General features: G+C 44.4%; 1 protein-coding gene across 1 annotated transcript; it reads right to left on the minus strand.

The window, feature by feature from the left end:
• Positions 1–3,571: 3,571 nt before the first annotated feature.
• On the minus strand, positions 3,572–13,087 carry B2M (beta-2-microglobulin). The gene is made up of 4 exons (XM_084816973.1): positions 12,921–13,087; positions 7,459–7,737; positions 4,560–4,596; positions 3,572–4,059 (listed from the first exon to the last, which is right to left on the minus strand). Exons 1-3 carry the CDS (start codon positions 12,988–12,990, stop codon positions 4,586–4,588), a joined length of 360 nt encoding a protein of 119 aa, XP_084673099.1. The 5' UTR covers positions 12,991–13,087; the 3' UTR covers positions 3,572–4,059; positions 4,560–4,585.
• Positions 13,088–13,758: the final 671 nt, after the last annotated feature.

Below are 13,758 nucleotides of genomic sequence, written 5' to 3' on the forward strand. Positions count from 1 at the left end.
GAGTTTTACCGCAAGCTGAGTGCCTGGGAACTGCCACCCACCCACAACCCAAAAGAGGTTGTTGTTCTTTTAGAGTACACCACGCCTTCCCCAACCTGGTGCCTTCCAGACGTGCATTGGGCTGCAACTCCTTATCATTCCCAGCCAGCCATTGGCCATGTTGGCTAGGAATGATAAGAATTGCAGTCCAACCCACCTGGAGGAGACCAGGTTGTCGAAGGCTGGTATACCTGCTGGATCAGTTATGCAAAAAGTAACCCCCACCCCACCAAACACCTAAAAAACTGCACTATAACTGCCTTTCTTTAAAACTGCTCTCCTTGTCCCATCACTTCCTCACAAAACCGCAGCCACATTTCAAATGCCTCTCCGGTATGTGGTGGTGGGGAGGGTGTTATTTCTTCTTTTAAAGCTTCTGCTTTCTTGAACCAGCTGCTGTAGCATTCCTCAGCTCTGTTCTTCGAATGGCAGTATTCTGCAAGCCCTGTTCCTTGCCTGATTGCTAAGATCATCTTCGGAGACTTTTCTCTGAGTGCCACCATGCACAGTGGTGGAACGGGTGGCTACCTGGGAAAGAGCCTTCTTTTTAATGGTTCCATGTCTGTGGAATGCCCTTCCCAGGAAGATCTGCCTGGTTTCTTCACTGTATATGTTTAGACGCCAGGTTAAGACCTTCCTCTGCCAGCAGGCATTTAATTTCTAAACTTTATTAACTTTAGTGCTGGTGCTTTAATGTTTTTAATGTTTTAATGGTTGATGTATTGTTTTGGTTATTTTATTGTTTTGGTTTTTTATGATTGGAAACTACCCCAAGGGCATCTGCAAATTGGACAGAATATACATTTAATAAATAAATATGTAAAATTCTTGCCCTGTTTCTTGTTAATTAATGGTGGGAAATTAGTGGGGAGCGGGGCACTGGAAAAGCCTCCCTTTGAGAAGTGGAGTTGGGAGTTCACTACAGCTGCTAGACCTGAAAAAGTAGAAGGTGTTTAACATTTGTAAGCCACAAGAGGACCAACCCCTGCTAATCGAAGGATGCTTCCAGGTTTTGTTTTTATTGTGCAATCTTTCTGCCCTGTTCACAGAATTTTATGGGGGTCCAGCTGAAATAATCTTCCATTTGTAACCCTGCCATGTTTTCTCACCTTCTGTCTTATTTTTAACACAAAAAATCTATTTCAGAGGGAATGACAGGATAGCTGCACAATGCTTTTCGACTGGTAGCACTAAAAGCCCCATTCCAATAGGTTGTACAGAGGGAGACGAGAGGAGATAGCAGGCCCATTCCACCAGCCCAGCTGACTTACTTTTTCCCACTTCCTTCCTCATTCCATGTGTGTCATGACTTTTTAGATTGTTAGCCTGCAGGCAGGGGCTGTCTTGTTTAATTGACTATATGTTAGCCATTCTGGTAGCTTTGGGGGCTAATACTTTTGTGCTTCACCTAGCAGTTTCCTGCATCTCCTTGCAGAAGAATGCTTATCACAACCTGAAAGGCATCTTTAGGGCCAGAAAGAACATATGGCTCCAACTGCCTGCAGCCCTGGGCATCCATCAGCCAAGGGAACAAGAGTCACTCATTGCTATTCAAGCAAGAACACCAGCAAGGGAAAATCAGCCCGGCACAAAGCACATTTAAATGCCCACTTATAGCTCACCACCTTGTTCTGGCCTTGAAGAACTAATTTTCCTCCTCTTGCTTTTCCCTCCACTCCCCTTCTCTTGTGACTTATCATTTTAGTATGTAAGCCTGATGGCAAGACCTGTCTTTTATTGATGTGAGCCACTTTGGGAGACAATTGTCTGAAAGGCAGGATGAAAATGAAGTAAAAAAACACACCCCAAAACAGTTATCAGTGTGGAGTCTACAATCTAGAGCTTAATTAACTCTTCCCATATGAGCCTTCTGGTCATTAAGATTCACATATAAAATCCCTCTTTAATAGTTCCTTCACCTGGTAAGCAAAACTGGCAAAGATCTGCAACTAGGTTCGCTTCCTTGGATATGGTTCCAGGACTTGGGAACTCATTGCATTAAGATTTCCTTCAGTCTTTCACTGCACATATTTAGAAGATGCAAAACTTGTTTATTCACCTAGTTTTATCTGACCCCATGTCAATGCTGTAATTATTGTCCATGCCATATTGTGACCAAAATTGTGATATAAATGTATCTAGTTTTAGTGTTTCTCATGTAATCATTCTCTTTATGTGGTGCTTTCTGTGTGTGCTAAAAACATAGGAGGCTATCTTATACCCACAAGCAGCTGGTTGACCACTGTGTAAACAGAATGCTGGACTAGATGGATCTTTGTTCTGATCCAGCAAGCATGGTTCTTATGTTCTTACTGAGTCAGGCTGTTGGTCCATCTAGCTAAGACTGCCTGCAGCAACCTGGTGCCCTCCAGCTATTTTGGACAACTCCCATCAACAACAGGAACATGGACAATGGTTAGAGATGGACGTTGTAGTCCAAAACATCTGGAGGGCACCAAGTTGGGGAAGGCTGGTTTACACTTATCAGAGGCCTCTGTATACCAGTTGCCGGAGAATGCAAGCAGAAGGGGACTGTTGCACTCATGTCCTATTTGTGGGCTTCTCATAGGCATCTGGTTGGCCACTCTGGGAACAGAATGCTGGACTACATGGGCCTTGAGTCTGATCCAGCCCAGCTCTTACATACACTGACTGGCAGCAGCTCTCCAGAGTTTCAGACAGGAGTTTGTTCCCAGCCCTATCTGGAACCTTCTGCATGCACTGCATGTGTGATCCAACTCTTTTGACAGATAGCTGGAATATAAGTTATGAAAATAATTAGGCCAGTTGAGCAGAGACCAAAGAACTGAAAGGTGAATGTTAAAACACTTCGTGCAAGCCTATCTTATGCATCTCTACTCAGAAGCAAATACCATTAAATTCAATGGTCCTTACTCCCATGTAATCATGTATAGGATTGCAACCTAACTGGAATTATTATCCTGAACTCTGTTGTGGTCATGTATGAGGGAGAAAATGCACATTGGGAGTGCGGTCCTAGGCAAATAAAACAATTTGTCATAAAGTCTCTTAAGATTAAAACACCATGTGTTCAAAGAGCTATTGAAGGAGGTTCTGAAATGTTGTAGGCATATGGGTTACTTACTATGCCAGCTTTCCCTAACCTGATGCCCACCAGATTGTTGGACTACAAGTCCCATCATTCCCAGCCAACATGGCCAATGGTTATGGATGATGCGAATTGTAGTCTAACACATGTAGAAGGTGCCAGGTTGGGGGAAACTATACTATGCAATCCTATGTACACTTACTTGGGGTTAAGCTCCATTGACTATAGTGGGACTTTGTTGTTGTTGTTCAGTTGTTAAGTCATGTCCGACTCTTCGTGACCCCATGGACCATAGCACGCCAGGACTTACTTTTGGGTAAATATGCTTTACCCAATATACACTTACCTGGGAATAAGCCCTATTGAACTCAATGGGACTTACATCAGGAACAGACATGTACAAGACTGTGTAGTGTATAGGATTGTGTAGTGAGCTGATGAATCAGTCAAAGCCACCAATAGTTACAAAGGAAATATTAGTAGTGGAACTTTATTAGAGAATGAAAAACATTGCAAAGTTACATGTCATACAGGCCAAATGATAAAGTGATTTGTAGTCAACTTATAAAGGAAGGTAAAATACCAACTTTTCAAATGTTATAATTCTCTTTCCAATGAAGATCCAAATCAACTCCAAGAAGATTCAGTACAAGTATTCAAGGCAAAAGCAACAGGAGATTGTCATTTTAAAAAATTCAAATTGCAAATCTTCGAGTATTATAATAAATGCATGATAGCTCAAATTTCCAGTACAATCTTCAAGCATTTGCCTAGTGGACAAAGCTGGGAATCTAAACAGAGCAAAATGTGTTCATGATGCATCAGCAAGAGCAAGTACTAGAAAACTGTCCACTGAGCTCCATCATCAGTTGTAAGCAGGAACACTATACAAAGTATGCTTAGGGGATGGCATGAGTTGAAATAATCTTTGAAGGGAAGGTTCTTCAGACCTGCAGAAAGGAGAAACACATGCCGAGCTTTATATTTACTTCTTTTTAAAAGGGAGAAGTGGTGCGGTGCGGTGAATCAAGTGCTGGCTTGGATGACCTTGCCTCATCTTAACCACTATGTGGTCTTGAGTACCACTGTTTGAGCATCACTATTTGAGCCTAGCCTGGCAGGGTTGTGATGAGGATAAATGAGATACAATATTTATTTGTTTAGTTAAAAGACTTTTAACCTGCCTTTCAGGTAATCTTACTCTCTCACAAGGCAACATTACAAAAACGTGAACATAAAATTACAAATGAATTCGCTAGAAGTTTGGCTATCTTCAACTTTCTGTTTAAAGCTGGTTTGATGCAAAATTGATCCATCTGATTTTGTTGACCACCTTGGATTTCTTTTATGAGAGAAAGGCAAAATCTCCTTCTTTTAATAAATAAATATCTATGTACATAAATAAAATTCACATCAACTACAACTTTCATGAAATGTATCTCTATCTTACCTTACATGTCGGGGATCATCTGGTTATTACTCCTGATCTGTAGGAGAAAATAACAATGTCCCTTGAGCATACATTTCTCCAACATGTTGCAATATTCTTACAGTTTAGCACCTATAGACAGAGGTGGCTCATTGGAGGCTGCACAAAGGAATCGGGATTGGGCCCCATGTGGTTAAAGTAAAAAAGGAAGAGTAAGAGAGAGCAAAAGAGAGTGAAAAATTCTGTGTGTGTCTATGTGTGTTTAAGTAAAAGACAGATCACGCCCTGCTTTGCATTAATGATCCTGATTACTTGCCTTAGGGCGCAACCCTATGGGGACAAGCGGCCGCCTTCAAACTTGGCGGGGACTGCCTATCCAATGAAGGGCAGGAGAAACGAGGGGATCGCTCCCTCCGTGCTTCTCCTGCCCTGCATTTGCGGCTAGACAGCAGTTTTCAGCTGTCTAGCTGTGGGAAGACGGAGCCAGGGAGGAGGCTGCCGGACGACACATAGGATGTGTCGTACCAGCATTTCTGCCTTCCCTGCCCCGGAACGCCCTCCCTGAATGCTCCACACTCCTCTTCCAAACGCGGGGCTATTCCGCACTGCCTGTGAAAGGGGAGAAGGTTGGTTCTCCGGGAACTGACCTCGGAGCGTGGGTCCGAAGTTGGTTCCTGGAAAACCACATATCCTACAGCCATCTAGCCGCTGACTAGGGGCCACAGCATTGCTCCCTTAGTTCCTCTTCTCTGTGCAACGGGGCGTTGTAACTGGAACAGAAGAAATGTGGGCTGAAAAGAGTGCTTCTGTGTTGCTGTGTGGATCTCTCCAATCCACTGCTTTGCAGGTGTGAAGCCCAAGTAAATTTGCCTCAGTTTCCCTTTTCTGTACAATGGGTTGCTGCTGTGGATAACTGTGACCCCTCGGTATTGTCTACCATTACATGCCCTATCCTCTGCCTCACCAATCTCAATGACCACCAGCTGCCACTGCCTATAGATTCCACGCATCCTACAAAGCTATGGCCAATGAAAGGCTACTGTTCTTGCAAAGAATGATTGCCCCCATCAACAGGCTAGACATATATTCCAATCATTTGTGTTTTCAATAACAGGAAGTGGTTAAATAGCTTCCTGGCCACACGTCTTGTCACTTCATTTTCGTAGAATTAGTTTATTATGTTTTTAAAAGGAAATACAAGAGAAGTAATGCTTCAATACTCAAGCAGCACTCATTATAGCAAAAACAACAGCAGTTCTATGTAGACTGACAGTAGGAGTTCCCCTGCTCATTTTTAAAAATGAAGTTTGTGTATGGAAATCATTGAATACACTACAGCAATGGAAGTCTTGTACAATTTGTAAACAACAGAAAAGAGAAAGAAATGTTTTTATCAGGGGAGGCAAATATCGGGCAAGTTATAAGAAAGAGAACTAAGAGGAGGAAGGGGAAACATGGAGCATTGTAAAGGGAATAAAACAGTGTAGAAAAGCAGAACTGCCACAGGCTAAGCAAGCAATAGTATCAGAATGCAATAGTTGTAAAAACAGAATTGCATTTAAGCAATACACACCTACGTGATGGTCAATAAAGTAGTGACTAACTGAGCTGAAAATTAATGTAAGAAAATGAGGGCACAATCTTATGGGGATGGCTGTAAGCCTCCGAACTCTGAGGGTGACAGCCATCCAATGTAGAGTGGGAGGAGCAGTGGAGTCACCTCCGTGCTCCTCCCACACTGCATTTCAGCTAGACGGGCTTTTTTGCCCATCTAGCTGAGGCACTGGGGAAGGGGAGTGAGGGGGGCCAGAAGATTCCTTGTACGGCGGCCTCCCCAGTCACCTCCCCGCCCATGGGAACGCCCCATTTACCTTCCCTCTGAGTTCGCTATTGCGACCCTGGAGAGGCAGCTGGGGCAGTTCTCTCTGCACCGGCTGCGAGCAGGATGGGGCAGGGAGCTCAGACTCCTAGGTCTGAGGTTGGAACACTATCTCCAACCTTGAAGCCAGGAATCCAAACTATCCTATCCCCCCACCCCGAGGCTGTCTAGGAGCCATAGGATTGGTCTCTAAATTTGTCAGAGAAAACGATTAGCAAGCGGACTAGCAAAACTCCTAAGACTTACCTTTCCACTTAGTTTACCATTGCTTATGAGTAAAAAATAAATAAAAATCCCATAATTAAAGTGTTACATGATCCTTTTTACAGAGAAAACTCAACATGACAAATCCCTACAATTCTTCCCTTGTAATGTTGTTTCAAAAGTAGCACTCTGATAATAGAAGTACATGAACACCCCTCACTGAAAATTAACCGTGCTTGCACCTCTCTTTAGCCACATGGAAGCATATTTATGACAAGTAGCCACAGAGACTTCGTAATTCATGGTAGGATTTGCTGTGAAAATGATCATGTAAATTCACAAGAATTAGTAGCAGTGTATACATGTGCCTGTGGATCAATGCATTTCATTTGAAGTTGGGACTATGCCTTTTCTTTTCCGTCATCTCCAGGACACAGCTGCTAGCATCCCTCACCACTAGCCATACTGGCAGGAGCTGATATGAGTTGGAGTCTGACCACATCTGGAGGGCCACAGGTTCCCCATCCCTGGTTTCAAGAAAAGAGCCCTAGACCAGGGGTAGGCAGAAAGTAGATCTCTAGATGTTCTCAACTTCAACTCCTAGAGTTCCTGACCATTGGCCATGCTGGCAGAGGCTTCTGGGAGCTGAAGTCTAAATCATCTGGAGATCTACCTTCTGCCTACCCCTGTTCTAGACTGGTGAATGGTAGCCAAGATGTGTTGTCTGGAGCAGCTACAGACAAGAAAGCACAAGTCCTCATGTTTCAAGTCCCGGGATAATAAGAAAGGGAATGGAAAAAGACAATGAAAAGAAGGCCAAAGTAATGAAGCACTCACCCCATTTGACGACCCTTGGTTCACTCAGGGTGACATGCTCCACTTTACAGGAATACTGATCGTTTCCATTAGGAACCACTTCGGCATAGGCCAGGAGCTGGAATGTCCAGTCATTCTTGAAAGAAAGGTCAGACTGTTGCTTGTTTGGGAGTGGCTCATTATTCTTAAGAAGAGTGATGGTGATTTTGGGAGGATGAAACCCTTCCACGTAGCAATTCAAGATGTTTTTCTTGCCCACCTCCACAGGGTGGCGGGAATACACCTGGATACTAGGAGGCTCTGTAGGAATGAAGAAGAGGGAAAAGACAAGGTGTTATTGACAGAGGCTGTCCTACACCATGCTTTATTAGCTATGCGCTAAGGCCCAGGTCATACAAGACAAATTTGCTAGCCAGTTATTGCTTCCACATGGGAAGATGCATATATACGGTCACACAGGAGCAAGCGCACATGGTTAATAATTTTGCCAAGGGCATATGATGTGGAAACCTAGTTGTGACTGCCCTCATTAGGTATATGTGGCTAAACACACAGGTGCGTACTCATGACATGTGACTTGTACACACAACGTCCTACAAGGTTTAATCTGAGTCAAGAGTCACCAGGACTCAACCCTGGAACAAAAAGAAAGTGCCTCTGAGTTCATGCAAAGTGCCTCTCTTTTATCTGTTATTTATTTTATTTAAAGTATCTGTTATTTTATTTTAAATATTTATATACCAGCCTTCCTTATCAAATCACAGGGCGGCGTACACATCCCATAAGAACAACAATGAAAATAAAATGCAAAGATAAAAACAACAGCCAAGAAAATCTACTGAGCTAGGTTTTAAAATCAGCCTGGATAAACAGATGAATTTTTAACAGGTGCTGAAACGCCATCAAAGATACTGCATTTCACTGCACAGGGGAGATAATTCTAAATGTGGAGCCCCACAATGGAAAAGGCTCTGTCCCAGGCTGATGTCAGATGTACCTGTGTAATGGAAAAGGCCCTGATCTCAGTGAACAGAAAGGATTATTTTCACTAAATAACCACAGCTCACTCATTTAAGGGGCAGGACGCCTGAGTCAGACAGTCTAATTGGAGGCAGATGAACCCAAGTACGCCTCACTTTCCTAAGAGACAAGAAAACCGTCCTTTCCCCATTTGGGCTCTATTCAGCTAAGAAATGGAACAGAGCTCCCCTGGTTACTGGTGCATTTCCAAGCCCAATTTAGAGTGCTGGTTTTGACCTTTAAAGCCGTAAGTGGTTTGGGACCAATTACTTGAAGGGCTGCCTTCATCCTTACCAGCCTGCCTGCACTTTTAAGATCAGCAAGAAAGGCCCTTTTCATTTGTGCACATGAGAGTAGTTGGGTGAGCGACTACATGTGAGAGGGTCTTCTCTGTAGTGGCCCCACACCTCTAGAATAAAGTGCCATCGGGGGTTCACCATGCTCCATCATTGCAAGCTTTTACGAAGGCGTTGAAAACGTATTATTTCACTCTGGGCTTCTCCTGATATCTCTGTGGTTGTTGCTGTTTTTATTGTGTTACTGTTTTATTGCTTTTAATATTATATTGGTTTTATGTGTTTTATTGTTGTACACCACCATGGGAGGGCTTCTGCCCTGAAAGGCAGCCAAGAAATATTTTAAATAAATAAAATAAAAGCTAGGGAAAAAGAGCACATTCTTCTCTCTGCTGGCACAGATGGTTTTTCCTATGAGGTTCCTCTTTGCCAGGGATGGGAAACCTGTGGCCATCCAGAAGTTGTTTGACCCCAACTTCCATCAGCCCTAGCCAACATGGCCAGTGGTGAGGGATGCTGGGAGTTGAAGTCCAGCAACATCTGGAGTTTCCCCATCCCTGCTCTATGCCATTCAACATCAACTAATGGATCAGGATCCAAGCCAGGATTGCAACAGCAGCACTACTTCCATAAATATATGGTGAAAAGGGCATCCCAAAATGCAAGTTTGGGATAAAGGTGGGACCGCCTGGGCCTGAAAAGTGTGAAGATGACAGCTTAGGCACCAGGAAAGAGAAAGTGCAAGCAAGATTTGATCCACGCCCACGCAATGATCAAGACTCCGTTTTATTCCTTCTCTAGCCATTTGCAACTCTTGTGAAAATAAAACTGGTCAAAGGCCTGTCTAGTTAAAAAGTCCCTGAAAATAAGCCAGTAAATATATATATTAACAAAGTGCAACATGTCTTTTGTTTGTTTAATGAAAAGAGGCATTGGCCTTAAAGACTATGATTTCAAATGGACAAGCAGCAGGGGGTGGTATGTGATTAACTCTTTCCCTGCTGGTCATTTCCCCATTCAACACCCCCATCCCCAGTGCTGCTTTTCCCTCCCACACTGTTCCAGGCAAATGTTTACATTACACATCTGAAACCCAAAGAGTAAAGCAATTTGGGATCTATGATTTAGGGCAGAAAAGGGGTAGGATTAAGCACATACCTTTCCTTCAACTGGACTAGTTGAAGCAGAATAGGTTCCCTTTTCGGGTACCGTTCTTACAAATAAAGCAGTGCCCCATGGGTGGACAAGTCATGTGAAGGAACAGATGCTGAAAGAGGCTCAGTGGCACACCCCAATTGTCCCTTTGCTGTGAACAAAACTACATTTTCTTTTTTTACAGTATGCAGCTGTGCACAGGGTGCATATGTGCATGCCCAGATTTGATCAGAGCACTAGTGGCACCGGAAGAGAGGCTGTTTTACCCTTTTCTGCAGCACTGTCCCCCCCCAAAAATGTTCGCCCCATCCCAGAAGCTTCTATTAGCTTCCCAGTGGAAAGAAATAGAGCAGGGGTGGGCGACTTGTGGCCCTCCCCTCCAGACAGTTTTGGCCTACAACTCCCATTGTCCTAGCCAGCATAGCCAGTAGTGAAAGATTAGGGGCGGTGTAGGCCAAAACATCTGGAGGGCCACAGATTGCCCACCCTTGAAATGGTTAACAATAGGGATGGTGCAGGTGCCTGATTCCATCCAGGAATCTGGCAGACCACCCCTGCATCGCGCGCGTGCCCACCAAGCCCCTGCCCCCACTCACTGAGCTGCCTGCACTCACCCAGGCAGCTGTGTCGAGCTCCGCGATCACCATTTTCCAGAAAAATGGTGACCACAAAAAAATTTTTCAGAAAATTTTTTTTCCAGAAAAAATGGTGACCACAAAAAAGTGCGTCTTTCCATATATGCAAAATGGGGCCGTGAACAGCCCATATAAGCAAGATTACAGGCATCTGCTTGCCTGTAATCTTGCGTATATGGGCGATTCACAGCCCCATTTTGCATCTACGCGAATATGCGCATTTTCACCATCGCCATTTTATTTTTCAAACACTGGTGATCACAGAGCTCAATGAGGCTGCCTGAGTGAGTGGTGGGTAGCTTGAGCATAGGTCCGGGTGCACAGGGGCAGGACAAGCGCCCAGAGAACCTGGATGTGGGGGCTCATGCTCTGATCAAATTTATAGGCCTTCTCCCCTGGATGTTTTTAAGTAAAAATGAAAACACTTGGACAGCTGACAATGGATTTCCTACATCTCACACAGCCTGGACCTGAGTATCTCCTACAGTTTTCCACTACTGCCCCTGCAACGTTCCTAGTTTTTACCATGAGTTCACCACTACATACAATTTGAGTGGACCCTGTACGTGCGCTGCAGATGTGCTGAGAGCCCAAACAAAAGCAGGGATAGGATAGAGCACCCCCTACCCTTGCATCGGGGTAGCTAAAATGACCCCTGCCTCTTCTGAGGCCAGAATTAGCAAATGTACACCTCCCTCCGCCACTGCGGAATGTCACCAGCCGGTGGGGGGGGGGGCAGAGCCCTCCCTTCTCCTCCAAGAAGATCAGAGAAATTCCCTTGCAAATTTCCCAGAATCCCCACACTTGTTTTCTTCTGATTTTCCAAAGCTGCGACACACCTCTCTGAAACCCTCTAATCATGAAAGGAGAGAGGAAGACTTCATTTATATTCTATCCTCCCCTAAAGATGGCATCATAGTTAGAAAGTGTTCCTGTCTTCAGAATTTTACTGTCCCATCTCAAACAAAAGGCACCTCTAGCAGCTCCACAACTTTCTAAGTTGAAAGTGAAATCCCCCCCTCTTCCTAAGTCAACAACCCCCATCTGGTTTTCCATCTTGGGTAGCAGTCTTGGGACTTCTGCTCTTGCAGCTGGGCCGGAAATGTTGTAAAAAAAGCAACAGTGTTTAGACATTAAATAAAAAGGAAGGAGGTGGAAAAAACAGTTTCTCAAATGCTTTGAGCCACCTTGGGCCTTTGTTGTTGTCTACCTAACCCCCATATAGCACCCGTGTGATATGCTGCCTACAAAAGTCACGCCATACTAAATCTCCTAAATAATTACCTTCTTCTATTTCATCCTATTCAACATCAGTAAAACACAGAATTCCTACATCATCACCCAAAAAGTGCCAAGGAAGCAAAGTCTGACTATTTATCACTGTTTTAACTACCCCGATTGGACAACAGGATATGACAAACAAACAACACAACTCTATGCATCCTTACTCAGAAGTAATTGTGTTCAATGGAGTTCACTCACTAGCTTGTGTAGGACTGCAGACAGTAAGGAGTCCTCTGGCACCTTCAAAAAGGTGGCCAGAAGGGAGATCCAGATGTTTGGGGCTTCAACTTCCAGAAGCCTCTGCCAGTACGGCCAATGATCAGGAATGCTGAGAGTTCAAGTCCAAAACATCTGGAGAACTACTTTCTGTCCACTTTAAAAGACTAAAAGCCCAATCCTATATAGTCTACTGAGAAGCAAATCCCATTGAGATCAATGAAGCTTACTCCCAGGTAAGCAGTTATAGGATTAAGTCCAGTTACCTAGGAGTAAGCCCCACAAGCACAACTGGACTTACTACAGACTAAACACACACAGGATTGTGCTGCATGAGGCTGCAAATCCTATGCACAATTACTAACCAGTATGTCTCACAAAACTCGATGGGACTTACTTCTGAGTAAACACGTTTAGAGTAGCGCTTTAACAGATTTATGGTGGTGGCATAAGCTTTCTCGGTCAAAGCCCACTTCATCTATTCCACAAAAGCTTTCTGCCGTCATCTGTCAAGTCTTTTAACAGCGCAACCCTATCCACGTCTACTCAGAAGTAAGCCCGGCCGAGTTCAATGGGGTTTACTCCCGGGTAAGCGGAGAAAATTGATTGCAACCTAAGATAACACGAGACTTTTTGCTGTAACAGGCTAAAGTCTGTTACAGTCTGCTGTGTAACAGACTTTTTGCTGTACCCCTTTGAGATTGTATCCACTTATGGGGAGGGGCAGGTAAGGCAACCCGTGAGAATCGGTTTTGAGAATGCGCCCCCCTTGGGCTCGTTAACCCCGACAGCCCTGGCCGGAACCTGGAGGAGAGGCCAAGCATCACTACCCAGGAAAGGGGTAAAGTTCCAGGCAGGAGTTGCAATAAAGTCTTACTTTCAACGGCCTCCAGAGCACTCATGCACATCAGTGTGGCCACACACGAGAAAAGAAACGCCCTGGCCATGTCTGCAGCTCCGAGGTCCAAGCGCGTGGAAGTCTTTCTTCTCGACCGCGACACCCCGCTTGTGCCGTCCACTCGGATTCCCTTCCGAATGACTTCTGAGCTTCGAGGGTTTGCTCCACGCCTATTACCCCAGTCTCCCTTGTCCAATCGCAAGAATTGATGGCGCTAACGTCACTAGTAGCCTAGCAGATAGCCCCCCGCAAGCGAGCAAAACAGCAAGCGGGACTTTCCGGCACAAGCGCAGTCTGCGCCGCCCGAGAATTTTCCTTTCGGTTTCTCTTGCTAGTAAAGCGCTTGTGGATTCCCAGAAATGGTCACGGGACGAGCGCGGCCGAGGCAGTGAGACGGTTGTGCGTAGCTGAAATTCAGGCAATAGAACCGAAGAATGCCAGAAGTCTGGCAACGATAAGGACTGTGTGTTGTGGAGCCAGGCGTGTGCCGGAGATATAAAAATAAAATAAAAAATAGCCCACAGATGGTGTGATGGACTTAAGAGTGCGCACAGAGTGGGTCAATGCAATGCAGCCAGAAAAATAAATACAACAATTACAAAAATGGCGGGTAGCCATGTCGATCTATTATGGAGAAAAAAAATCCGAAGTAACAATAGGGTGATACATTTATTATCATTTATTAATAATGCTTTATTTTTAATAATAATACTTTATTTTTTAATAATAATAAAACTGACATTTATTAGTGTCAGTTAAAAGGTGACAAATTTGTGAGCCAGCATTCGAGGTCATCAAAACTGATGAAAGAGGTTTG

Source organism: Heloderma suspectum, chromosome 11, assembly GCF_057233095.1.
Source record: "Heloderma suspectum isolate Gila_16-S chromosome 11, 16-S_ref, whole genome shotgun sequence".
Taxonomy (NCBI): Eukaryota; Metazoa; Chordata; class Lepidosauria; order Squamata; family Helodermatidae; genus Heloderma; species Heloderma suspectum.

What these genes read in the sequence shown, in the direction of transcription:
- B2M (XM_084816973.1), bottom strand. Translation starts at nt 12,990, where the DNA reads ATGGCCAGGGCGTTTCTTTTCTCGTGTGTGGCCACACTGATGTGCATG. An exon ending in TGCTCTGGAGGCCGTTGAAA is followed by an intron (nt 7,738 to 12,920) that starts GTAAGACTTTAT and finishes TCATTCCTACAG; the next exon opens with AGCCTCCTAGTATCCAGGTG.